The following is a 26976-nucleotide window of genomic DNA, read 5'->3' as shown; positions in this document are numbered from 1 at the left end:
GTCTACACTGCATCCAGACATTTCATATAATTCCCTGACCTCTGTTCTCTCTTGCTTAACAAACCCACACCGACCTCCCTCTGTCGTATTCCGTCTGTCAAGGTGTGTACCTCAATTCCAGTGAGTGGGGACATTTGAAAGGCAGAGCCGTACATTCATTTTGCAGGCTTAGACTCACATGCTTGTGTCTTAGAACCCTTTCTCATTATGTCTTCTGTCTGTTGTCCATTTCCCCAAGTGACATCTTCATGGCACGCACTGTGAGTCAGAGGGCTTTTCTGTAGCCAAGGCTATGCGCTTCTGGACAGCTCTCCACCCCATCCTCTAAGGAAGCAGGCTTTCACACCCCCCAGGGTACTTACAGATCGCTAATCCATCCTTTCTCCTTTTCCAGACCTTTTATAAAGTCTTTATTTCCGGAAAATCTGCAAGCCGACAAGAAAGGGCGCCCAACGACTGCCGGGAGCAAAATAAAGGTTAGTTCTATTTTGGGGAAGTTTATGGATTCCTATAGGAGCTACAGGGTTTTCTAGGAGTCAGGAACTGCACCCCCAGGCCAGGATGAGGTCAGCAAGATATGAGGGGCTGGTCACAGACGATGCCCAGAGGTAATATTGCTGGTTGTAAAAAGGCTCCAGGATGCAAGCTGAATTTGACTTGGCTGTACTGAAACCCCAAATGGATATTAAGTGCCGCATAGCTTAATAGTCAGCAGATGATAATCAGCTACTTTCTAAGAGGAAATGACTTTAAACTGAATCTGGAAGAATTTATGCTAAACTCTCAGAGAAATTTTGTGGTTCGGAGCCATATTTTAGATCTCAATGATAGTTTTTTTTAGGCCAGACTCAAAAACTTGCCAATTATGGAACATTACTTGCCAAAAATTCTACTTGGACTTTTGGGGCAATTTATGCATCCCTCCTTACTGGGTCTTGCAGGGCTTCCTTGCTGTGAATCGCAGACACCTCTGGCCATGTGGCATCTCTAGGTCAGAAGAGATTCTCACCGAGTTTGTCCCCCTTGGGCAGTGCTCTGTGCGGTCTGAGCCATTGCATGGTGAAATTCATTGTCCCTAATCATGCTCCGAATTAAGAAGTTGTGATTATGCACACTTAATCCTGTAACTCTGAGAAATAATTACTAAACTGTTTTTTAATACCATACCAGTTGCAAGGCTGAGCTCAGTGGCTCACACCTGTAATCCTAGCACTCTGGGAGGCTGAGGCAGGAGGATCACTTGAGCTCAAGAGTTCAAGATCAGCCTGAGCAAGAGAGAGACCCCACCTCTACTAAAAATAGAAAAATTAGCCGGGTGTGGTGGCATGTGTCTGTAGTCCCAGCTACTCGGTAGGCTAAGGTAGGAAGGTCACTCGAGCCCAGGAGTTTGAGGTTGCATTGAGCTATGATGATGCCACTGCACTCTATCCAGGGCAACAGAGTGAGACTCTGTCTCAAAAAAAAAAAAAAATAATAATAATACCAGATAAATACCTCCCAAAGGAATAGTCAAGTGATTGACAATAGGACTCCCGAGATTCGATTGCCTGTGTTAAAATCCCAGCTGTGGTCCTTACTAGCTACATGCTTGCTAGTGTGTCGCTGAAACTATCAGTGCCTCTTCTGTGTTACCTGTAAGATGAAGATTTTACTACCTATCTTAAGGAGTTGCTGTGCTGATTCAGTTCAATAATTCATCAAAAGCACTTAACACAGTGCCTTAAACACACTGAACACAGGGTGCATGTGAGCTCCGATCACATTCTTCCCTGTGAGTCCCCTCCCTTTACTTCCTTGTTCGTCTCTGCTTAATTCTTTTTTTCTTTCTTCTTTGTCTTTTTTTTTTTTTTTTTTTTTGGCAGACAGGGATCTCACTCTTGCTCAGGCTGGTCTTGAACTCCTGAGCTCAAACAATCCTCCTGCCTTAGCCTCCCAGAGTGCTAGGATTACAGACGTGAGCCATCTGCCTGGCTGCTTAATTCTTTTTTTTTTTTTTTTTTTTTGAGACAGAGTCTCACTTTCTTGCCTAGGCTAGAGTGAGTGCCGTGGCGTCAGCCTAGCTCACAGCAACCTCAAACTCCTGGGCTCAAGCGATCCTCCTGCCTCAGCCTCCCGAGTAGCTGGGACTACAGGCACAAGCCACCATGCCCGGCTGATTTTTATATATATATATATTAGTTGGCCAATTAATTTCTTTCTATTTTTATGGTAGAGACGGGGTCTCGCTCAGGCTGGTTTTGAACTCCTGACCTTGAGCAATCCACCCGCCTCGGCCTCCCAGAGTGCTAGGATTACAGGCGTGAGCCACCGCGCCCGGCCTATGGCTGCTTAATTCTTAATAGACACTTGGGCGTGCATGTGCAGGTCCCTGCCTAGACTGTCCCCTCCCCCGCCCCCATTCACTTGTGTAAACCCTACACTTCCGTCTCACGGAGCCCTCCTCGGTAAGCCCAGCCTCATGGACACCGTGGTTGTTGTCTGTTCTGTTCTCTGCCTCTTTCCTCTCTGAGTACTCAGTTCCTTGCATAGAAAAAGGCTTTCTCAGGGCAGAAACACTGGCTGGAATAAAGCAAACAACCAGTGAAAGCTCAAACAGTGAGAAGATTCTAGTTAAGTGGAGCCTTCAGGTTCTGCAGAGGAAGTCAGACACAAGCTGGGTTTGAGCTGGAGGGTAAAGCCCTCTGAGTTTCGAGGACATCACATCCAAAGAGCTAGAGAAATTTAGGAGCCCCCGGACAGTCACTGGGTTAAGTTCACTGGAGCAGTGAGTTGAGGGCAGAAAACAGATGAAATTCTCATGAGGCCCGAGATATCCATGTCTGTGTGAAGTTTCTGACTCATGCCTTGACTTTGAGGTCCTGGATAAGGATTAGTTCTGGGCTGGAAAATCTAGTCATGAGACTGTCACATTCAGATCCAAAGGCCCCAGATCATCCAGGTTGTGATGACTCATTTGCAAGTGGTCTGGACTGTTCCCTATAAAAAGAAGAGCAAGGGTAGGGACACTTTTCTCCTCTTTCAAAGACTTTTACCCCTTTCTTTCCTTCATTTTCTCATCTAGTTGAATGCCCAGAGTGGCTGCATTTCTGCGCTATACCCACGATGTTTAGGATCATAAATCTCAGGCTATTGTAGGGGGGGTCAACCTGAAGTCAGCCAGCTTGTCTAAAGGGATTGTAGTGTATTTTCTCACTTCAAATCACACCCTCTTTGTGGATTGTGTGACTTCTGTCTGACTGACAGCTGACCTCCATGTCCGAGTGCAAGTCTCCCTGTTTTATACGTCCCCTCCAAGGAGTTCATAGCCATGGTCCAATCTCTTATGCCTTCCATATGCACAGTATTTTGCAGATATCATTAAGTATCACCCTAATGGTATCCCTGAGGTGTAAGTATTTCAAAGGATTTCCTTAAAAAGTGTTCCTTAAAAGAAAAATTTAATTTAGGTTCAAAGTAGTTTTAGTATTGGGTATTTTAGTGTATTCTCATTATTTAAAAAATTAAAACTGATCTGTCGGATTTAATTAATAGAATACTGATTTGACGGGAACTCTCATTATCTTGATTATAAATAGAAGTATATTATATTTAATAGTACTTGATTTTGAGGCTTAACTAAATTCTATATTGTTGTGGCTGGAAGGGACCAAGACAGGTTAAGCATCCTAAATCTGAAGTCCAAAATGCTTCCAAGATTTGAAAATTTTGAGCGCCAACATGATGCTCAAAGGAAATGCTCATTGGCGCATTTCAGATTTTGAATTTTCAGATTAGGAATGGTGAATCAGTAAATATAAGGTAAATGTTCCAAAAAAAATCCAAAAAAATATCCCAAGTCCAAAATGCTTCTGGTCCCAGGCATTTTGGATAAGGGATACTCAACCTGTATTGAAATGAAAGCCAAAGACTGATTCTGTTCCTACAGAGGAACAGAATCCAGCTCAGAGTTGGCAAAGCGGGCTGGCTACAGCTTTATGTGAGTGAGGCTGGGACTGCAAAGGACCTGACAGAGGAGTTGCAGACAATGTGTAGGTGATTGGATTGGTTGATTTTTTTTTTTTAATTTTTAATTATTTGTACTGGTTGATTTATTTTTTATTTTTTAAATTTTTTTAAGGCAAAGTCTTGCTCTGTCACCCTGGCTAGAGTGCATAGCTCTCTGCAGCCTCAAACTCCTGGGCTCAAGGGATCCTCCTCCCTCAGCCCCCTGGGTAGCTGGGATTATAGACATGCACCACCTCATCCAGCTAATTTTTCTATTTTTAGTAGAGACAGGGTGTCGCTCTTGCTTACGCTGGTCTCCAACTCCTGGCCTCAAGTGATCCTCTCACCTCAGCTTCCCAGAGTGCTAGGATTACAGGCGTGAGCCACCGTGCCCAGCCTGGGACTGTTTGATTTTTAACATCTATTCCAACCTTTAGATTAAATTAGAGGTCTAGTTCAACCCACTTAGTTTACAGATGAAGAAACTGAGGCCCAGAGAAATTTACTGATTTGTCATCAAGCTTGCAAATAACAGAGGCAGGACCCCCAGTCAGGCCTGCTAATAATCTATGTTGAAGGTAGAATGTGGAACTTAACCCAAGCCCTTTCTCACTGTCCTGTCTGCACATTTTAACCCCTGCTTCTGTTGAGCAGGTGCTGTCGAACCTTTCTGTCCTAACTCATGGACTCTTCTTGGCTGGAATCAGGGTTAAATCCAGTTACTGTTTCACAACCACCTCAGGGGACATGTGAAGTTGACCCATAGCTATTGAAATTCAGGATAATTTTGGCAGTTGAGATGTATTCTTTTTCCCTGAAATTAATTATTCCACAACCTGGTGGCTTCTGTCTAATCCTAGCTCACCCAGTTAATTCTTTTATGTCATACTAAATTATCCCATCTCTTCGTCAGGAAGGCTGGATAGCATTGTGGCTGAGGAACAGACTTGGTAGCACATGGACATGGGTTCACGCCTTACCTCTGTGCTGGCTAATTGTGTCATTCACTGTCTGGAGCTTACAGAGAACTATGGCAAGTGACGCATAAACTTAAGTCCCACTTACTTGCCTCTGTATGTTTTCTTATGCTAAGGTGAATCGAAGGCGTGCTGTTAAATGCTTAAGACAGAAGAGTCTGCAAAGTTATTCTTGGAAGTTAAATATTTAAATTAAAAAACTAAAATAAAAAATAAAATTAAAACAATTAAGAATTGGGAGACTTTTTTAAAAAAGCTGTGTTCTAAGCAGCTCTGTAGGCCCTTTTCAGCTTAACCTGATGTGTTACAAAGCTCATCAGATTTGTTCCCAAGTGCAAGCTACATCATCAAAGGAGCTAAGAGGCAATTTACTTTTTCATCATAGGACGCTGGTTTGATCATGCAACCTCTGCAGCTCTGTCTGTCCTCAATTTCAAGCATTGCAAAGAATGCTGTTTTTGCACATCTAAACGGAGAACTGAATTCACCAACGAACATCTTGCTTTGAATCTATCTAATAGCTTTTCCCAAGGGTTTCAAATTTCCCAAACCCAGGAAAACAGCAAAGCCCCTAATTGAGTGAGGATTGCCTCTTGCGAGCGGATGCTGTCTGCTGACTTTGTAATGGTTTTCTGGCTTTGGAGATCCATTCTCGCTATTTGCTTTTTGGAGGTTTTCTCTCTTCACGCTGATTTGCTTGGCAGTAGGGTTTGCATGTGTACCACATCCGTGGGCCCACAGGGTGTGCTCGGCTGTGTGGTGGGAATGCTGATGTGAACCCGCCTCCCATTTCTTCAAACAGTGTTTGAGATTCTCATGAGTTGCCATCCTACATAAGCAAATTCAGCTTTATTTATGTGGCTTTTTCAGCTTGAACCCACTTTGGGTACACTGTGCATAAGCAGTAATAGATAGTTTTATACAGATGATTCTAGCTTTGTGAAGAGGTTACCTGCCACACAGTAAGAGTTCAGAATCTGCATGTTTAAGGGGACATGTTGAGGAAGAAGTTGAATGACATGGCATACGAGAAGTTCATACCTTCCGAGATTTTCATGAATGTCCCAGGCTTTAACTATAAATTTCCGTTATTTTAGTCAAATGACTTTTCATTAGTTGGACTGCCATGAAAGAGAGTGTAGGGCATTTCGATGATTTATCTTTACAAATAATTTAGGGGGGAAAAAGTTAATGAGAACAATATATTTGCAAAGGCCCTCAGGAATCGGTGTAAAATGAACCTAATTTGTTAATAACTGACATGCTTCCTTGTACCACATAAAGAGAATCGTATGTGAAGATTTATTGGGCTTTTGGTTTTTTTCTTGTTGTTTCGTTTTATGAACTGTACTAAAAATGCCTAGTTGCTTTCCAAGATTGAATTTCAAACCCATTTAAGAGCGATAAAATCATCATAAAAGTCAGCAGAGCTTGGAGAAAGTTCGGTAGACCTGACTGAAGCTTAATGAACACATTGTCGTGAAGATTAATTCCTAGCTATATATTTCCACACTGGAGTTTCACAAGTCTCCTTTGAAATTTGGTCTGCTATAGGGGAAAGTTGCATGTTTCTGATACTCTTCTTCCTTTCTAGAAACAAGCCAACGACCTTGTGAGCACCTTGATGAAATGCACACCCCACTACATTCGCTGCATAAAACCAAACGAAACCAAGAAGCCCAGAGACTGGGAGGAAAGCAGGTACGGTGCAGCAGCAGGTGGCCGGGGTGGCCGAAGCCGGCGTAGACGGCCCTGGCACGTTCTTCCCTCTGCTCAAGATGAGCCATCCTAGGCCACAGGCCAGAGTGGTTTACACTGCCCACACACGTGTCCGTCCTGTCCTGTGTCTTCCCCTTTTCAGGAAGAAGGCTATACATATATTTTTTTCCTCTCCTCGTCTTTTCCTAAAACATGAGCAGTGCCATTCAGCTCAGAACTCAGAATTAGCAATTTATAATGTTGATCTTGGCTAGTCTTGGGGCCCGTGGAAAAAAACCCAAAACAAAACCTTCATCCCACAGAGTCACGATGGTTTTAAAATTAGTTTGAGGCTCTGTGTAGACATTCTTAGCACACTCAGCCTCTGGTCGGCACCCACAGGATGTGGCCCAGAATGCTTAGCTCGGGGTTGAAAGGGAAGGGCCCCAAGAGCTGGTTGAAACACAGCCTGTCATTTACTGCACCTCACGAGGACACTGGGGACACGCCGGAGGCTCTGTCATCCCCCCCAAGCTCTGTGTTGGTGAGCAGAGGGACCATCTGGGAGGACAGATGCCGAAGGGAATCGTGGAGCACAAGAATGCACGAGCCCTTTCCTCCCTGACTTCTGGGGACGCCTGTGTCACTGTCCCTCCTGCAGCTGGCATTTACGAGCATGGCCTGGGCATGGCGAAAGGGGGGTGTTGAGTAGGAAAATGTTAAGGTGGTGCCTAGAAGGTGTAGTTTTTGCGTCCAGCTGGAGTTGCAGACACGTTGCTAAGAGACCTAGTCTCACTGTCCTTAGGGACAGACAAACTGCAGAGGGGACTCTGGCCATCGTCACCAGATAACCGCAGCCCAGGATGTCAGCCTCCTAGAATCGCTACCTCTTGTCTTCTCTCTTGGAAAAAAGAAGATAGACTCTTAGTTGTCGAGTGACTAAATCAAGGTTTAACTTCAACGGGAAAACCAGGATTAAAAGTCGTAGCTGCTGTTTACCTCCTCTGAGAGACAAGTGCGGGTCCATTTCCCATCCTGCTAGCAAGATCCTTTCTACACCACGCAGACAGATAATACTGGATCCTTCATAGGAGGGAAAAGATAAAAGAGTAAGGAAAAAACCCAGGTCAAGCATTCACTGTCTGCAGGTTCTTTCTGGCTAAGGCTTCGTGGTGCGGTCTGTTCTCTCCCATTGAGAGGCCCTGCCTGTGCTTGGGCGTGGGAGCTTCTGTCTCCGTCTTGCCCATCTGCAATCTTCCTGAATCACCTCATCAATAAATGCCTATTCCTAAGGCATCCTTTCTTTTGAATGCCTGAAATTTTTCAATTTAATTTTAATCTGGGATTCCTCCTACACTATTCTCCATTAGTGATATTCAGGGCCTGGTCAGCCTAGCTCACAGCAACCTCAAACTCCTGGGCTCAAGCGATCCTCCTGCCTCAGCCTCCCAAGTAGCTGGGACTACAGGCATGCGCCACCATTCCCAGATAATTTTTTCTATATGTTTTTAGTTGGCCAATTGATTTCTTTCTGTTTTTAGTAAAGACGGGGTCTCACTCTTGCTCAGACTGGCCACTTTTATGCTGACCCTAGGTCTCCTATCTGCCATGAGAATGGTTCTCTTTGCTTTTCCACTGGAAAGCTCTTCTGTTGGTTCAAGGCAGCCGTCCTGTTTCCCCTGAATCTTCTCTTCCACAGCCTCTTCCCCTCTTTTCCCTCAGCAGTTCCTCTGGGACGTGCAAGGTGACTGTCCCCCTTCTCGGTCATTCTCCTGGATGTGCTTAAACTGGCCTCTGCTTTTCGGAACCTCTGTTTATCCGTTGCGGCCAAGAGTGCAGCAGCATTGCCACCTCTTCCCACCTAAAGAGAAAAAAATGCCCTTTCCTCCCTCCTATGCTGCCTCCCAAACTTTAGCATGCCTCAGAATCCCCTGGGGGCTGGTCAGGACTCAGACTGCTGGGCCCTCTCCCAGGGTTTCTGAGTCAGTGAGTCCAAGGTGGGGCCCAAATCTTGCAGGTGATGCTGGTGAGGACAGCCCAGGCATCGCACCTTGAGAGCCACTGATCTAGAGCAAAGGGCTGGACTAGGATTTGGAAGAACTGTGCCTTGTGCTGGTCCTTCAATGAGTAGCTAGAGCAAGACACTTTATCTCCTTGGCCCTCAGTCTCTTCCTTTTTATACTGAGAGGGCTAGGCTAGAATAGGGTCTCCTTCAGTGTGGCAGAATGGAGCCTTCCAGACCTTCTCCCCCATGGCTGTCAGTCTGCCTCTGTCTCTGTCACTTTTATCCTCCCCCCTCACACGTACCCACCCATGCACACCCCACCTGTGCACGTGTGCACAAGTACACAAACAGCAGAAAAGTGCTGTCACAGGCAACCTCAGAAATAAACCTTGGAAACAGAGGTATTGCTAAGGGGTGTCTTAGCCCACCCTCCCCCATTTCAAACTCTTTCTATCTTCCCTTCCCCAACCCTTCCCAGCGAATAATCCTAAATGCAGACACCTTGCTTGCCCTATAAATGCAGCACGTCCTCCTCTACCCCAAGTCGTTTGCTCTGCCGAAAGCCCCTCTAATATAGAAATTTGCCAGTAGCCGAATTCTGCTTGGAAGTTCCCAGACCCCGATGCTACCTTCTCGTAAAATCCAAACGGATTCACAGGAATATCAGAAAGCAGAGAAATTTACAACAGTGGTACATTTTATTCGGTAGATCCTCACAGGATGAGGGTAGGGTTTCCTTTTTTTTTTGTTTTTTGATGACTTTCCTTTTTTTTTTTTAATGCAATTATGGTTTCTCTTTTCTCCCTAATGGAAGGGCTTTCACTGGCGATTAAACAACTTCCTAATGACTTTTCTTTTTCGAATTGCAGCAGAGAACTCATGACATGCATTTGGGTACGCTGGTTTGAAAGGTGTTAGTCAGTCCAAGGTGTTAGTCAGTCAAGGGTTGATTTTTATTTCCAGTAGGATCGCTCTCTGGGGTTCCACCCTTGATCTTGGTTCAGGTTTATCGTGTGACAGATGGTTTCAGTCCGTCGTGAGCATGGAACGTGGGGGGCGTGAAAGGGCAGCGTGCTTCACTGGCGGGAATTACACGCTCAGTTGAAGTTCTTGGTGGACAGGGTTACTCATTCTACAAGTTTATGGGGTGTGTGTGTTGGGGGGGGTCCTTTTCCTGTTGCAGATGTGTTTTTGTTTGGTTGCTGGCAAAGTTGCTTGCCCTGGATTCTGGGTTGCTGCCCTCACAGAGTTCTCGAGCCTTGACCTCCTTGAGTTAATGGCCAAGGACAGACTTGGAGAAGACTCCTCCCGAGAGGGGGCATTGTCGGGCCAGTGGCTGCTCAGGAGGGGACAGTGCTCCAAAAAAAAAAGCAAAAACCAACTTGGGTCCCTGGGACGACATGAAATTTTAATTACTTTTAACATGATTTGCTAGACTGATTGTCCTGCTGATGGGGGAAGCTATAAGGAATAAAGCAACGTCTTAACATGAGGAACATTCTTCCCTAAGTGATGCATGGGAAAGAAAGCTCCCTGCCTGAATTAGTGGGTGATGCGTTCCCTGCCTCAAAAGCTTGGAGTGAAGCCAGTGTTTAGGAAAAGTACTTTAAAACGGGCGAATATCTGAAACGGACAACCTCATGTGTATTTTTCTTTCTAGAGAAAAGGCCAGTGGTGGGTTTTAGATTTGGAGGATGGGAAAAAGGAAAATTAGTTATTTTCCTGAATGATATTCTCTCTCTCTCTCTCTCTCTCTCTCTCTCTCTGGCTTTTCCTGGCAAATGTGGATATTGAATATTCACTCTCTCATATAAAGGGTTTTCAAGAGGTAGTTATCTTGAAGGTTGAAGGAATCACCATTTCTGGATGTTGGCTCTAGCACGACCCATCAGTCTGGAGACTTTGAAACAGCCCTCGCTGTGTGACCTCATGCCTCCCTATCAAAATCAAAGCTGCACCCCTCTTGGAGCTTCCTTTGTCGCCCTGCCACCCTGCAGCCCTGGCCTTTCCCGTCCTTGTGCCTTTGCTTTCACGGGGCTCTGTGCTTCTCCTCCATGGCATTCAACTGGACTCAACTCATCCTTCCAGGCCCAAGCATAGCACTGCTTCTGAGAATCCTCCTGCTGTGAAAATCCATTTTCTTTACTCTTCCCCTGCCTTGGTTTACTTATTGTACCTGGGAATACATTAAAATAATACCATGTTGGCCGGGCGCGGTGGCTCACGCCTGTAATCCTAGCTCTCTGGGAGGCCGAGGCGGGCGGATTGCTCGAGGTCAGGAGTTCGAAACCAGCCTGAGCAAGAGCGAGACCCTGTCTCTACTATAAAATAGAAAGAAATTAATTGGCCAACTAATATATATACAAAAAATTAGCCGGGCATGGTGGCGAATGCCTGTAGTCCCAGCTACTCGGGAGGCTGAGGCAGGAGGATTGCTTGAGCCAGGAGTTTGAGGTTGCTATGAGCTAGGCTGACGCCATGGCACTCACTCTAGCCTGGGCAACAAAGCGAGACTCTGTCTCAAAAAAAAAAAAAAAAATAATACCATGTTTATAACACTCATGCCAGGAACTGACGAAGTGCTTTACATGGAAGGTGCCCACCTAGAAATTTAGAATTTATGTCACCATCCCCATTTTACAGGAGAGGAAACTGAGGCCCAGAGAAGTAGCATAATGGCAGAGCCAGGGGTATTCCAGGCACCTGGCACTGGGACCCTTGTGTTGTCTGCGTGGGCTCCAGGAGGAATTGTAGCACTGTCCTTTTTTGGTTTTCCCAGCACCTTGGGTAGAGACCGTGTGTGACTGGCACAGAGACATCCTCAAGTATGAGGCTTAGTTGGAAATGACGGTTTCTAGGACAGCCTTGCTGGGCAGACAGCTGTCGAGAGCCTGCATGAAACTGCGACGCAGATGCTACTAATTGCCTTTTCAGCGCAACACATCAGGAAAGGCCCATTCTTTGGAATCTATCATTAGTGCAAACAACCCCGAACATACAGAACGGGGAGCGTGAGGGGCTACCTTCCCACTGCGCTCTGGCACAATTCTGACATCCCGTCTGCAAGTGAGAGAGACAGTTCACTTTTTATTTCTAATTTTCCACAAATACCATCTTCCTGTACAGCACACAGCCCAGGCTGCATTTATCTCCCCAGAGTGGTCGACCAGAGTCTTCAGGATCTGTTGCTCAGTGTCCGGGACGCTGTGCTTCCCAGCAAGGGGTGGGTCGTCCCAGTGCATGTGGCCCTGCCCTGCCAGGCCACCCAACCAGTGTCTCCAAGGTGGGGGGTGGGGCTTTTTTATATATATAAATTTTTTAATTTTTTTTTTAGATAGAGTCTCACTCTGTTGCCTGGGCTAGAGTGCCATGGCATCAGCCTAGCTCACAGCAACCTCAAACTCCTGGGCTCAAGTGATCCTCCTACCTCAGCCTCCCAAGTAGCAGGGACTACAGGCATGCACCACCATGCCCGGCTAATTTTTTCTATATATTTTTAGTTGTTCAGCTAATGTCTTTCTATTTTTAGTAGAGACGGGGGTCTCCCTCTTGCTCAGGCTGGTTTTGAACTCCTAACCTTGAGCGATCCTCCCGCCTCGGCCTCCCTGATTGCTAGGATTACAGGCGTGAGCCACCAGGCCTGGCCATGATTTGAAAATCTTTATGTGGGAGAACATCAGTCTAATAGTGTTCTGTAACCGTCTTCCAAAACACTTCCCTAGATGTTTACTATTATTCAAAAACCAACTAAAACTATCATGGAGACATATTTTTAGACCATTTTTAGCATAGGCATTTGAAATTAATAGTTTTCTACACTCTTTCTTAACTTGTTTTAGAAAAGCCTGGAAGTGTTGTTCCATTAAGTCTAGAATCAATATTAAATTTAAGTTCAATAACAAAAGCAGCTCTAGCATCGTTGAAGTCAGAAGTTAAAAGTTCTTTCTCTTAGCCTTTTGAAAAACCAATATTTTTGTTCATACTCTGGGTGATAAGTATATGTTTTGTTTTGTTTTGCTATTACGCTTCGAAAGAGATATGCAATGCCCTGTTGTGTAATTGCTGTGTTTCAATAAAATATTTTAAAATTAGTGTTTTATAGTCTGAGAGGTCAGCTCACTGTGTTAACATTATAAACTGTAGTCTTTTTCACATGCTTCCCTGCAACCTGGAATTGAGGGTCCGGGAGGGGAGGAATTATTGGTAAGAATTTTAGGCGAAAGGAGTACCCACTAATGTCCAGGCCCCATTCTCTCCTTTGCAGGGTAAAGCATCAAGTAGAATATCTGGGTCTGAAGGAAAACATCCGCGTGAGAAGAGCTGGCTATGCCTATCGGCGTGTCTTCCCAAAATTCCTGCAGAGGTAATGACATGGTGACTCTCGACCTTTTTTTATCAAACAGGTTAATTGAGCTATAATCCACACACCATGCAATCCACCCACTTCAAGTCTACAATTCAGTGGCTTTTCACATATTCACAGTGTTGTGCATCCATCACGACAGTTAATTTTAGAACATTTTATCACTTTGAAATAAGTCTTGGTCCCCTTTGCTGTCAGCTCCCAATTCTCCCCAGCCCCCTGCCCTAGGCACTCACTAATCCACTTTCCGACTGTATAGATTTGCCTATGCTGGGCTTTTCATACAAGTAGAATCGTATGTGTGTCTTTTGTGACTGGCTTTTCACTGAACGTAAGATTGACCCATGTTGTCACATGTGTGCACTGGGTCCCTTCTTGTCGCAGAATACTGTTCCATGCTGTGCATATACCACGCTTGACTTGTTCATTCATCCGTTGAGAGGCATCAGTTGTTGTCACAGTTTGGACGTTGGGAATAGTGCTGCTCTGAAAATTCGTGTACAGGCCGGGTGTGGTGGCTCACACCTGTAATCCTAGCGCTCTGGGAGGCCGAGGCAGGTGGATCGCTCAAGGTCAGGAGTTCGAAACCAGCCTGAGCAAGAGCAAGACCCCCGTCTCTACTAAAAATAGAAAGAAATTAATTGACCAACTAAACATATATAGAAAAAATTAGCCGGGCATGGTGGCGCATGCCTGTAGTCCCAGCTATACTGGAGGCTGAGGCAGGAGGATTGCTTGAGCCCAGGAGTCTTGAGGTTGCTGTGAGCTAGGTTGATGCCATGGCACTCTAGTCTGGGCAACAAAAAGTGAGACTCTGCCTCAAAAGAAAAAAAGAAAATTCATGTACAAGCTTTGTGTGTTCATATGGTTTCATTTCTTGTGGGTATATACCTAAAAATGGAATTGCTGGGTCATATGGTAACTCTGTTTAAGCTTTTGGAGGAACTGCCAGATTGTACACCATCTTCCATTCCCATCGGCAGCACTTGAGGGTTGTAATTCATCCAAATCCTTGCCAACATGAGCTATTATCTAACCATCCTAGTGGATGTGAAGTGGTGTCTCTTTGTGATTTTGATTTGCATGTCCCAGATGGCAGCTGATACTGAGCATCTGATATTAGCCATGTGTATTTCCTCTTCGGAGAAATGTCTGCTCCGGTCCTTTGCCCGTTTTTTAATTGGGCATTTTATCTTCTTATTATTGAGTTGTAGTAGAATTTGTTTCACCATTATGTATTGTGTAATAAATCAGTAGCCACACGTGTTCGGTAGGCTGTCTGTTTAGTGCAACACACTAAGTTCGAGAATTTACGATAACCGTGACACAGGAAGGGCTGAGGTTAAGCTTGACTGAGCAAATTAACAGTATGAAGACAATGTCAGGAAAATATTTGGCCCTCTTAAGAAAATAAGCTTAAAATATTTAACCTCAAAATTTTTTATACAACCCAGTTTAAATTTACAAACTTAAACTGATTTTTATATTTCCTGTAAAATGTATTTGGCAGGATCTATACTTACATTGTTCTCATTCTGTGTTGTTTTTGAAAAAGATAAAATTGAGGGTCCTTAAAATATTACATCACTCTAACGTCTCTAATGATTCCATGGAGTTCCACTGTATTTTCTACATCTAGTTAATTTCCTTTAAAAAAGAGGAAAGCTAAAAAATTTTAAAAAAGAAGAAGAAAAAGAAGCAAGAAGCTAAATGTAGCATTTTAGACAGAAAACAATTATGTCTTCCTGGTGTGTGACATCCTGCCAGGATGTAAGGATTTTTTTTTTTTAATTCAAATTTTCTGTAACAAAGAACTAGCAAAGTGAAGAGGTTAATTGCTTTCTTTGAAATCTAGTACATTTTTTTTTAGAGCCTGGGTCTCACTCTGTCTCCCAGGCTGGAGTGCGGTGGTGTGATCATAGCTCACTATAGCCTTAAACTCAAGCGATCCTCCCACCTCAGCCTCCCCAGTCCAGGCGTGAGCCACTGTGCCCAGCTGAAACTCAAAACTTATAACAAGAGTTCTTCCTTTAAGGCCACTGTTGCTTGCGCCATGAGATTAGGACAGCTGACCCACCATTTAAACATTTTACAAAAGGGCCGATCATTCCACACGATGAAGCCTCAGAAACTCAGTTCCCTGCACGTTCAAGTGTCCCAGTACTTTTGGAGGTGAGTTAGACTAGGACTCAAGTTCACCCTCGATTCTTCTCTGAATCAAGGGGACCGAGACAACTCTAGTGTAAATAAGACTATGTGACAGAAGTATTTAGGAAGTTGACAAGATTAATTTTGTAGAGCTTTTGCATCACTATAGCATCATCCATTTGCTGACAAACAACGGAGATGTTAGTTATAAGATTTTGATCTTCCTTAGACAGATCAGTGTAACGCTAGCTTAGTACAGGGTCTTTCGACCTCAATTATTGGTATTACAGGCTGCGTGATCCTTTGCTGTGAGGGGCTGTCCCGGTGTTGTAGGATATTTATCAGCCTTCTTGGCCTCCACCCACTAAATGTCAGCAGTACACTCTCCCCCCACAGTTGTGACAGCCAACACTGTATCCAGACATTGCCTAATGTTCCCTGGGAGGGGACCACGGGCTTAACGTTGTTTGCAAAACTGACTTTTTTGAGGGGCGGGGGGGGGGGGGGAGAAATACCCTTTTTTAATTAAGAGGGGAAAAATATCAAGTATAAAAAATAGTGAATGAAAAAGTATTTCCTCTGTGTTTCTTTAATTTAGAAAGGCTTGCTCTCAACAGTTCCAAAGCATTTGTAATTTCATTCTCCTTCACTATTTTTCATGTACTTAAAGTCTCTCTATTTAGTATTTGCAAATTCTCTCTACTGGGCATTACTATTTTAAAACAGTGGCTGAGGCCGGGCGAGGTGGCTCACTCCTGTAATCCTAGCACTATGGGAGGCCGAGGCAGGCGGATTGCTCGAGGTCAGGAGTTCAAAACCAGCCTGAGCAAGAGCGAGACCCCGTCTCTACTATAAATAGAAATAAATTAATTGGCCAACTAAAATATATATAGAAAAAAATTAGCTGGGCATGGTGGTGCGTGCCTGTAGTCCCAGCTACTCGGGAGGCTGAGGCAGCAGGATTGCTTAAGCCCTGGAGTTTGAGGTTGCTGTGAGCTAGGCTGAAGCCACAGCACTCACTCTAGCCTGGGCAACAAAGCAAGATTCTGTCTCAAAAATAAAATAAAATAAAATAAAATAAAATAAAATAAAATAAAATAAAATAAAATAAAAACAGTAGCTGAGTGTGGTGGCACATACCTGTATAAATCCCAGTATTCTGAGCAGTTGAGACAGGAGGATTACTTGAGGTCAGGAGTTTAATACCAGCCTGGTCAACATAGTGAGTGCCTATGTCTACAAAAAATAAGAAAACCTATCCAGGAATGGTGTTGTACACCGTAGTCCCAGCTACTGGGGAGGCTAAGGCAGGAGGATCACTTGAACCCAGGAATTCAAGGTTACATTGATCTGTGATTGTACCACTGCACTCCAGCCCTGGTAAAAGTGAGACCCTGTCTCAAAAAAAGTAGAAAAATAAGAATTGATCAGACCTTTTAAAAATTTAATCCTTTTTTTTATAAGAAACTAATTCTGAAAGACCTTCCTCCTTCCTACACTATTTTTAAAAAGCAACCAGAGGGCCGGGCGCGGTGGCTCACGCCTGTAATCCTAGCACTCTGGGAGGCCGAGGCGGGCGGATTGCTCAAGGTCAGGAGTTCAAAACCAGCCTGAGCGAGACCCCGTCTCTACCATAAAAATAGAAAGAATTTAATTGGCCAACTAATATATATAATATAAAAATCAGCCGGGCATGGTGGCTCGTGCCTGTAGTCCCAGCTACTCGGGAGGCTGAGGCAGGAGGATTGCTTGAGCCCAGGAGTCTGAGGTTGCTGTGAGCTAGGCTGACGCCACGGCACTCACTCTAGCCTAGGCAAGAAAGCGAGACTCTGTCTCAAAAAAAAAAAAAAAAAAAAAAAAAGCAACCAGACCTCCACCCGCAGTGCTGTGAGTTGTGCAGTCCTGGGAGAGCAGGAAGGTCATGGACTTCTTTAGGGTCTAAGGGCCCCGAGCAGGCTGCGAGGCTTGTTTGCAGCAGCTCCTTCGAGGAGCTGCGAAATGACCACGTCGACTATCCAGATCTTTCCAAGTGCCAGGCCAGCTCTTGACTCCATGCACGGTACTTCATGCTGTGTTTCGCACAGAGTAGGCATTTAGTGAAATCTGTTATGCCCCTTATATGTTGAGGAACTTTCGTTGAATTGATTCTATCCTTGAGTGCCTCCGTTCTTATTAGCTCTCCTGCTGTGGACTTTTCCTTTCAGAAAAGACAAATAGCCTTATCATATAAAAAAAAAAAAGTGGTCTTTTTTATTGTCATATATCTCTTGGTTTGAGAATACTGGGTGGAGATTCAAAATAAAGTCTGGAAGGAAATTTATTTTTCAATGAAAAGCTCATTTTCGGTCCCCCACATTGTATTTCAAACTGTTATTGAAGCAGTCCACTCAAAAGTGGCTTGAAGTCCAGATTCATCCATCAGTAGGGAATATTTCTCCAGAGACAACACTATTTTGCACAAGGTGTATGAGTCTGGGATCCTGGGCGGGCAGAATTCTTCCAGATTCTGCCGCTGGCTATCTCATCCTGTGTTGCCCTGTAAGTAATTGAACCATCTCATACCTTTATTCTCTCCAAGGCTGAGAGGAAAGACTTTGTTTATAAATTTTCTTTCTAAGTGTCCACTGGAGGCTGCCAAGTGGGAAACAGAAAGTCAAAGCCTACAGGGAAAGGATATGTTAATACCCAGCACAACTATCCACATATGCATGTGTTATACACCCTCCCTAGAAAGGAAGCTCACAGGCCTAAACAGAGCAATGACTGAGACACTCCTAGAGCATAGTGGTGGCTTAGAAAGTAGTTTATCTGTCCTCATCATCACCAGTATAAACTCTGTACCCATTAAATAACAACTTCCCATTCTTCCCCCAACTCCTGGTAACCGCAGTTCTATTTTCTCTCTGTGCATTTGCCTATTCTGGGTACCTCATATAAGTGGAATCCTGTAAGATTTGTCCTGTGTTTGTCTAATTTAACTTAGCATATGTTTTGTCTATCCGTGTTGTAGCATATATCAAACTCTTTCCTTTTTATGGCTGAATAATGCTCCATTGTGTGTATATACCACATTTTGTTGATTCGTCTGTGACGGTCACTTGGATTGTTTCTACCTTTTGGCTATTGTGAACTATGCTGCTATGAACATTGGTATACGAATATCTGTTTGAGTCTCTACTTTTGGTTCTTTTAGATATATATGTGGGAGGAGTATATAGCTGGGTCATATGGTAATTCTGTGTTTAACTTTGAGGAGCTGCTAAACTCTTTTCCCTATCGGCTGCACCATTTTATATTCCCAACAGCAACATAAGGGTTCTAATTTATTCATGTCCTTGCCAATATCGTGTTATTTTCTTTTTTTCTTTCTTTTTTTTTTTTTTTTTTTTTTGTATTATAGCCATCCTAGTAGATGTTAAGTGGTATCTCAGGGTGGTTGTGATTTGCATTTCCCTAATGACTAATGATGCTGAAAAAAAGAAAGTAGTTTATGTGTTTAGTGTGTGTTCATTTCCTCTCTGGAAAATCCTTTATATTATATTTATCAAAACCATCCCTCTTGACTATTTATTGGAGAGCAAAAATCAAAAGATGTCTTAATTCCTGCACCACTGGGCCATACGCTCTCGGAGTGAATCCTGCGCTACGTTAAGCAGTAGTAGGAAGAAACCTTTTTCACCACTTTCCCACTACAACTTTCATGCCTTCAAAAAGTGTTAACCGTTGGAAATGGCAGCCACGTTGAGTCTTGGGAAATATCTTTAAATTCTCCAGAAAACACCTCTCTGGGCTAGGCAACGTGTGTTTCTTGCTGTGCTTGGGGGAAATAAGGTCCAAATATGGGTTCTGATCCTCAGGAAGAAAAATGGGCTGGAAACGTAAGAGATTTGCAAAGTTTATCTTGTGGCACAATTCGAACTTCCTCACAAGCATTCTCTTCCTCTGACCTTGACTCAGCCTCCCAGAATGGGGGTGTGTAGAAGGGGCTCCTTGCAGGAAAGGCATTTCGGGCCACAGCCGAGAGAGAAGGCAGAACAGGGAGCCCAGGGAAGTGGAGTGGCAGAGTGTCCCGCTGGCTGCTTAGGGGTCAGAAACATACTTAACCCCAAGTGCCAGCAGCGGCGGGTCACTGGGGTCTGAGCTGGGAGCTTTGTTTCCTCCGAGAAACATTGCATCGGCGATCAAGAGATAACAAGGAACCTACCAGTCTAAGGGCAGGGAAGAGAATTCCAGGCAGATGAGAACAGCCAGCACAAAGGCTTTGAGAGGAAATATTGGCGTGTTTGAGTTTTCAACTGAAAAATACCTGATGAAGTGTTAGCTGTTATCACTGTCTCTCCAAAGTTATCACGGGCACCAGTTAGGCAGTGGCACCATTACCTTGTGCGACCTGTTCCCAGCTAGAGGGAACAGCGTGAGCAAAGACTCTGAGCAGGGAAGGAGGTTACTGTGCGTGGAAGAAGAGGCCGTGCCCCAAGGGACACAGCGAGCCGGGGGAGAGCAGAAGAGATGAGGGAGGAGAACCACCAGGGACCAGAACCACGAGGGCCACCACGTGACTCAAGATGCACAGAATTTCAAAGATGAGAGTTGGTGCACATGAGTAATAACAACTGCTTATCAGGAGCTTTATGAAACTCTGCATTCACTGTTAGATGCTCTAAAGAAATCAGGGGAGATTATGACTGAGAAAAGACCGTCGGATTTTGCATGAAGAGTGTCACTGATGACCTTCCTCAATGCTATTTTTAGATGGTGCTAGGAAGCGAAAGCAGATTTTCACCAGGGCGTTAACGTGGAAATGGCGGGAAAGGGAGGGAGCGGGAGGCCCAGGATGGGCGTCCCGGACTTGGAGGGCTGTTCCAGTCCTCGAGGTCCACGCCTGAGCCTTTGAACAGTGTTAAAGGGACAGGCGGCGCCCCAGCAAGAGCCCGGCAGGATCCCCAGCAGCACTGGTGCTCTGGGTCAGAGTTCTCACTGCCTGCCCAGCAGAAAGCCCAGGGGGGCACAGAGGAGCAAAACTCATTGGAAAACAGCCCGGGTGGGGAGGGGGGACAGGGTGGAGGGGAGAGATGGGGAGGGGAATAAACCAACCTAATGGATACCATGAACACTATTTAGGTGACAGGCACAACTATAGCCAGGATTCAAGCATTACAAAAATGAACCATGTAACCTAAAACATTTGTACCCCTTAATATTTTGAAATAAAAAGAAAACATATATATGTGTCTCTGTGTGTGTGTGTATAAAAAAAGGAAAGCCCAGTTGGCCCATCTGAGTCTGACCTTCCTCTCCCCCGTGTCCGCACAGGTATGCCATCTTGACCAAAGCCACCTGGCCCTCGTGGCGAGGAGACGAGAAGCAAGGCGTCCTGCACCTGCTGCAGTCCGTCCACATGGACAGCGACCAGTTCCAGCTGGGGAGGAGCAAAGTGTTCATCAAAGCCCCCGAATCTGTGAGTGCTCGGCCAGGCCGGCCTGTCCCCTCGGTCCCCTGCCTCGAGGCGCTCCACCGCCCGGCTGGCTTCTTTTCCCATCCTTTGCTTCGTGCCTTAAATGTCATCTCCTCGACGAAGCCTTTCTCAAAGCCTCCCAGTCCGATTGGGTCCTGCCCCACACCACTGTGCCCTCGTGGCCTGTCACCACCCCCTCTCCCTTCCCGGCAGGTGTGAAAGGCGTCATCACAGCCTGGCTTCTTTTCTCACTTGCTGTCTCTCTCCCTTCCACGTGGGGATCTTTCTGGGAGCAGGGACTCTCTGTTTTCTCTGCCTTCCTATACCCAGAGCCTCCTACAGGGAGTGCTCGACAGTTATTTCGAGTGCCTGAGCTAGAGAGGGCCTTCTTTGTCACACAGAGGAGGCTTGGGTAACTCTGCATCCTCATCTAGGTGACACTAAACCTGTTACACACAGGCTCAGGTCTCCTCCTTGAAGCGGGAGCAGAGTCCCCGGGTGGGAATTCCCGGGATGGTGCCTTGAAGACCACGAGGGCTCCTGGAAAGGACTTGGAGGGTGACAGTAGGTGGGAGGGGAAGTCTCTGGGCTTCTCGAACACAAATACTTGCCAGTTGGGCATTCATACAAGCGGGTTTTACAATTCACAGGCTTCTTACACCTCCGCAGATTAACTCGGAGAAACGTCCTTCTCTCTGCTGACGAGGGTGTGGTCACACTGAGTGTGACGAGTGTCCGCAGGAAGCTGTACATTTGGACAGGAATTCAGCTAAGCCCTGCAGCGCCTCTGCCCAGGCAGCCCCGGGGCTGTGGGATAAAGATGTTACTTTTTAACTTGGAGAAATTGCTGGAGCTGAGAGCTTCAGCATCCTCATCTCGTGAGGTTCCCACAACCATCACAAGGCTCCATTCCGGGAGTCAGTGGTGAACTTTGCAAAGTTAGTCACCAGACCAAGGGGAAATAATATATACGGGAACTCACAGTGTCGGTAAAAATGGAAACACTTGACTTTGGGCGAATGCTGGTCTCCAACTCGGTTTCTTGTCCCCTTAAGACAGGCCCACAGTGACGGCTCTGCCTGGCTCCTTAGGACCAGCCTGGGACTGCAGATAGCGGCTGTCGCTGAATGGCTTTGTGAACCATAACGATTATTAAATAAATAAGCAGCACGCAGAGAACCCATTTATGAAAAGTTTGTGGTAGCGTTTTTTTCCACTTTGAGTTATTTGTAGCTTCGCAGGAATTTCATTTCCAAATATAAAATGAAAATGTTGTGTCATTCACCATTAAGCAACCCACAGAACAGTTCCTGTTCTTTCTAAAATGGGATGGAGTGATGTATCGGTATGGCGCAGAGCCCCCTCGGTTGCTCTATACCAGCTTTACTTTTCCATTTGCTAAGTTTTCATATATAATCAAAACAGCCTTGAGAATTTTAATACTTTTTTTTTTCTGATTCAGTTGAGCTCTAGGGGTTTATATCTAAAATCAAGATTTATTTTTGGTTTTTCTGTTCCTTGCCTTCCTCTCCAATTGCTTTATTACCATCATCTGACTCTCCTTTCCCCCATCTTTCTACCCACATCGAGCCCTGACATACAAATGCCTTTACAAAAGTCGATTTTTAAAATCTACCTTGTGGCCGGGCGCAGTGGCTCATGCCTGTAATCCTAGCTCTCTGGGAGACCGAGGCAGGCGGATCGCTCGAGGTCAGGAGTTCGAAACCAACCTGAGCAAGGGCGAGACCCCGTCTCTACTCTAAATAGAAAGAAATTAATTGGCCAACTAATTTACATAGAAAAAATTAGCCGGGCATGGTGGCGCATGCCTGTAGTCCCAGCTACTCAGGAGGCTGAGGCAGCAGGATCTCTTGAGCCCAGGAGTTTGAGGTTGCTGTGAGCTAGGCTGACGCCACGGCAGTCTAGCCTGAGCAACAGAGTGAGACTCTGTCTCAAAAAATAAAACAAAATAAAATAAAATAAAATCTACCTTGCGATGCTGCCTTAACTTTTATAGTAAATATAATGTGTATATGAAATCACTTATTTGCTTTAAGTATCTACATCAGACATCACACACCAAGGGGTTTATTTTTGTTTTGTGTTATATGTGTCCATGTTTTGGCTTTTCGTTCTTTTTTTTCTTGAACCTTCCTGATTTCTAACCCCCTGGGCTTTTGGGAAGATGTCTAAAGCCCAGCAAATCTTCGGAATTATCCATAGGAAGCTGGGAACTGTTTGCCTCCTCGTCCTTTCTCTGAGTCACGGTGTATTTTCTGTGACACTCCCAAAATAGTTCTGGGAGAGAAGAAGGAAACAAGACTTACCCAGAAGCCCAACACACAAGATAAGAGACATCGATGAATATTCCCACAACAGGAGACCTCAGGGCTTAGATTTTATTTAATTTTATTTATTCATTTTTAGAGATAGAGGGTCTCGCTCTGTGGCCCAAGCTGGAGTGCAGTGGTGCAATCACAGCTCACAGAGCCTCAAACTCTAGGGCTCTCGCAATCCTCCCTACCCAGCCTCCCGAGTAGCCGGGCCTACAGGCATGCGCCACCACACCTGGCTAATTTATCTTTTTATTTTTTTGTAGAGACAGGTTCTCACTGTGTTGCTCAAGCTGGTCTCAAACTCCTGGCCTCAAGTGATCCTCCCACCTCAGCCTCCCAGAGTGCTGGGATTACAGGCGCGAGCTATCCTGCCTGGCTCAGATTTCAAACAATCTGTCCAGTCGCTAAACCTCGTATTCCATTTTGGGGTTTGGAATCTGCTCCTCATGCCTATCGCATATGGCACTGAAAGCTGGGGTATTAGGGGGCCCCTCCCTTGGTATTTGGAGTTTGGGGTGTTGTTTCTGCACCGCTGGGGCTGTGAGAAGGAGGAGAGTCAGGTGGCAGGAGGGGCCAGGGCCGGCTCCTAAGCATACCCTTGGACAAACAGAGACAACAAATCAAGCCCAGCTGTCTTCAAACCACATTCGCTTGTTTACTTTTGCAGCATTTTTGCAGTGACTATTCATCATCTTTACTTTGGGTTTTTATTGGTCCATTTTATTCTTTTTCCTAGAGAGTCATATAAACCACTTCCAAGGTGGATGGGGAAGTTTCCTACCATTTTACAAGTCGATCAAATGCATATTACAGAGAAAGACTTGAGGAGGAGCCTGGCTGAGCCTGAAAGACCTGGGTTCACTTCCACCTGCACCCAGGCTTAGCTCCAGTATATTCCCAGGTGTAAAATGGACATAGCAGACGTATGTGGCTCGTGTCGTTGTTGAGGTGTTGCATGGAATAATGTATGGAAATCATCTGCAATGGCCACTGACCCACGGCGGGCACTCAGCACACGACAGCCATCTGCCGTCGCGCTCATTATTCCAAAGCGTAGCTGTGTGAAGTGCAGCAATCAGCATTCATTGTGAGAATTGCTGTCCCCAGCCCTTTGCAGTGAATTGAGTCCCTAACTAGCACATCTCAAGTCCCGCTCCAGTCGCTATGGCTGTTGCCCTGTGCTCCGGGACTCCTTGGAGAGTCCCATGAGGCAGGAAGTCTCTCCTTGCCTGGAACTGAAAGTAGGGCAGCCCTCTTCCACAGCAGCACAAGCTCTGCTTCTGCAGAAGCTGGAAAACTCCAGGAAGAGGCTGCATGCCGCAGTGCCACCCCCACACCACGCCAGCAGCCTCCCCAGCCCCTTGGACCCAGCCACCTACTGTTGTCCTCTTTGGAGCAAAGGGTGGGAACTAAGCAGACAAATGCTGAATCACTCGTTTGATTCTCGCTGAGACTGTGAGCAAGGCAGGGCAGAGATTATTGTTGAGGCTCAACTCAATGCACTCAGATGCAGCTATTTCCCATTGCTTTTCATTAAAAGAAAGAAGTGTACAGATGCAAATTATGTAGTGATGATAAACAGCATGCTATAGGGATCATTTTGCCTGTGTGTTCATGAACCTGAGAAGCTGCTTCTCTGTGTGTCCTTGACTAAACTGAGTGTCCTTGAAATAAACAACAGGAAAAGGCGATGTTCAGATTTGTGGGTTGGCTCACACTTGTCTTCTCCACATGCACAGCTCTTTCTTCTAGAAGAGATGAGAGAGAGAAAGTATGATGGATATGCTCGAGTGATACAGAAATCATGGAGGAAATTCGTGGCCCGGAAGAAATACGTGCAAATGAGAGAAGAAGGTATTTAAGTAGTTTTGATTCATTCCTTTTAACAAATCTCTAGAGTAAGTTTGAGCTTAAATGAAGTCACGAGTTCCATTTTATTTTGCATAAAATGTCATATGCTAAGAGTCTCGCATCATTTAGAGTTTCTTAATGTGTTTCCACACTGAGTATTTTCCTCCTTTTTTCTGGGTGACTGACCCTTCTTCCATCGCTACCTCCTGGGGAAGTACAGCCTCAGACCTCTTGTTGAACAAGAAGGAGAGAAGGAGAAACAGTATTAACAGGAACTTCATCGGGGATTACATTGGGATGGAAGAGCACCCGGAACTCCAGCAGTTCGTGGGCAAGAGGGAGAAGATCGACTTTGCAGACACCGTCACCAAGTACGACAGGAGGTTCAAGGTACACGCTGACTGCTGGCTGGCCTCTGAGAGTCAACACACAGATTCCTTATTTTTATTTTTTATTTTTGGAGACAGTCTTGCTCTGTTGCCCAGGCTGGAGTTTAGTGGCAGCCATCATCATAGCTCACAGCAACCTCCAACTCCTGGGCTCAAGTGCGCCTCCTGCCTCAGCCTCCCGAGTAGCTGGGACTACAGACACAGGCCACCACGCCTGGCTAATTTTTCTATTTTTAGTAGAGATGGGGATCTCACTCTTGCTAAGGCTGGTCTCGAACTCCTGACCTCGAGGGATCCTCCCACCTTGGCCTGCCCCAGAGTGCTAGGATTACAGGCGTGAGCCACCTCGCTCAGCTCTTGTTTTTTGGGGTTTTTTTAAAGAAAAATTGTAATTCGGCTTTTGTTGTTACCAAAGCAGAATATGTTCATTGTTAAAAAATTTAGAAAATACAGATAAGCCAAAAGAAAAATAGCCACTTATGCCCAGAAACAATCACATCCTTCAAAATTTTTTATATGGACATATATTTTGCATATTTAGTTTTACAAAAACTGAGGTATATATTACATGCTATTTTATGTCCTGAATTTTTTAATTTTTTTAGATAATGCTAAGGAGAACTTTCCATATTAATTAGATGTATCAATATAAATTTTGTATAGCTTCGTAGTATTTCATTCCACCCATGCTTTTCTTAAACCAATTTCTCATTAATCAATTCTTAGTGAGTTTCTATTTTTCTTTTTTCTATCATAACTGCAGTGAGCATCTTTGCACATATCTTTATGCATTTGTCTCCTGATAGTGTCAGGATAAATCGATAGAAGTAGATCGTTGAGTCAAAGAATTCAGAATATCAAGTAATATTGCAAAGTTCTCTCACCCATTTTCCTTTTTTTTTTTTTTTTTTTTTTTTTTTTTTTTTTTTTGAGACAGAGTCTCGCTTTGTTGCCCAGGCTAGAGTGAGTGCCATGGCGTCAGCCTAGCTCACAGCAACCTCAAACTCCTGGGCTCGAGTGATCCTTCTGCCTCAGCCTCCCGGGTAGCTGGGACTACAGGCATGCGCCACCATGCCCGGCTAATTTTTTTTATATATATATCAGTTGGCCAATTAATTTCTTTCTATTTATAGTAGAGACGGGGTCTCACTCTTGCTCAGGCTGGTTTCGAACTCCTGACCTTGAGCAATCCGCCCGCCTCGGCCTCCCAAGAGCTAGGATTACAGGCGTGAGCCACAGCGCCCGGCCCCACCCATTTTCCTTAAGCGAATGACTATGTAAAGCGTCATATTGCCATTGGAAGAACAGCTGAATTTTTTTTTTAACTCCTCCCTTAGATACTTGCTTTTGTCTGATATAATCTTGGCCCTAATAGGGAAAGTTGAAGCCTCAGAAGCTCATGGACCCATTAAGAGTTTTTTTTCTTTTGTTTTGATGTGATCAGGAAAAAAAAATTAAGGCTATAAATAACAGTAATTTAACAAGAAGGGTGATGTTGTTTTTCTTAAACCAAATCACTCCTTGCAACCTGAATATAGCGCCAGCTGCTACGGTAGCAGTTCTTAGCAGTTCTGAATGCAAACGTGGGTGCTTAGGTCTCCCAGCAGTGCTTGGTTATAGTGTGGTTGTTCACACATTCCAAAGTACATTTATATTAGATTTTTAAGAGGTGTCATTAAGATAAAAATATATCAATTTTTATTAAAATTTCATGGACTCCCATGAAAATATATGCAGACACTTAAGGGACCCCTGTTTGAGAAACATGGT

At 44.9% G+C, this 26976-nt stretch overlaps 1 protein-coding gene across 1 annotated transcript in view; it reads left to right on the top strand.

Moving 5' to 3' along the window:
- Window positions 1-26976, top strand: part of MYO1E (myosin IE) — a 205251-nt gene that overhangs the window by 142330 nt on the left and 35945 nt on the right. The window contains exons 16-21 of the mRNA XM_076004428.1: window positions 395-476; window positions 6556-6662; window positions 12929-13027; window positions 20489-20633; window positions 24706-24820; window positions 25038-25207. Coding sequence (XP_075860543.1) covers window positions 395-476; window positions 6556-6662; window positions 12929-13027; window positions 20489-20633; window positions 24706-24820; window positions 25038-25207 — 718 coding nt within the window. The remainder of the gene's footprint in view (window positions 1-394; window positions 477-6555; window positions 6663-12928; window positions 13028-20488; window positions 20634-24705; window positions 24821-25037; window positions 25208-26976) is intronic.

The sequence above is a fragment of the Microcebus murinus genome, chromosome 6, assembly GCF_040939455.1.
Source record: "Microcebus murinus isolate Inina chromosome 6, M.murinus_Inina_mat1.0, whole genome shotgun sequence".
NCBI classification, from domain to species: Eukaryota; Metazoa; Chordata; class Mammalia; order Primates; family Cheirogaleidae; genus Microcebus; species Microcebus murinus.
The sequence above is the reverse complement of the archived record's forward strand: the minus strand, read 5'-3'. Positions and strand labels throughout refer to the sequence as shown.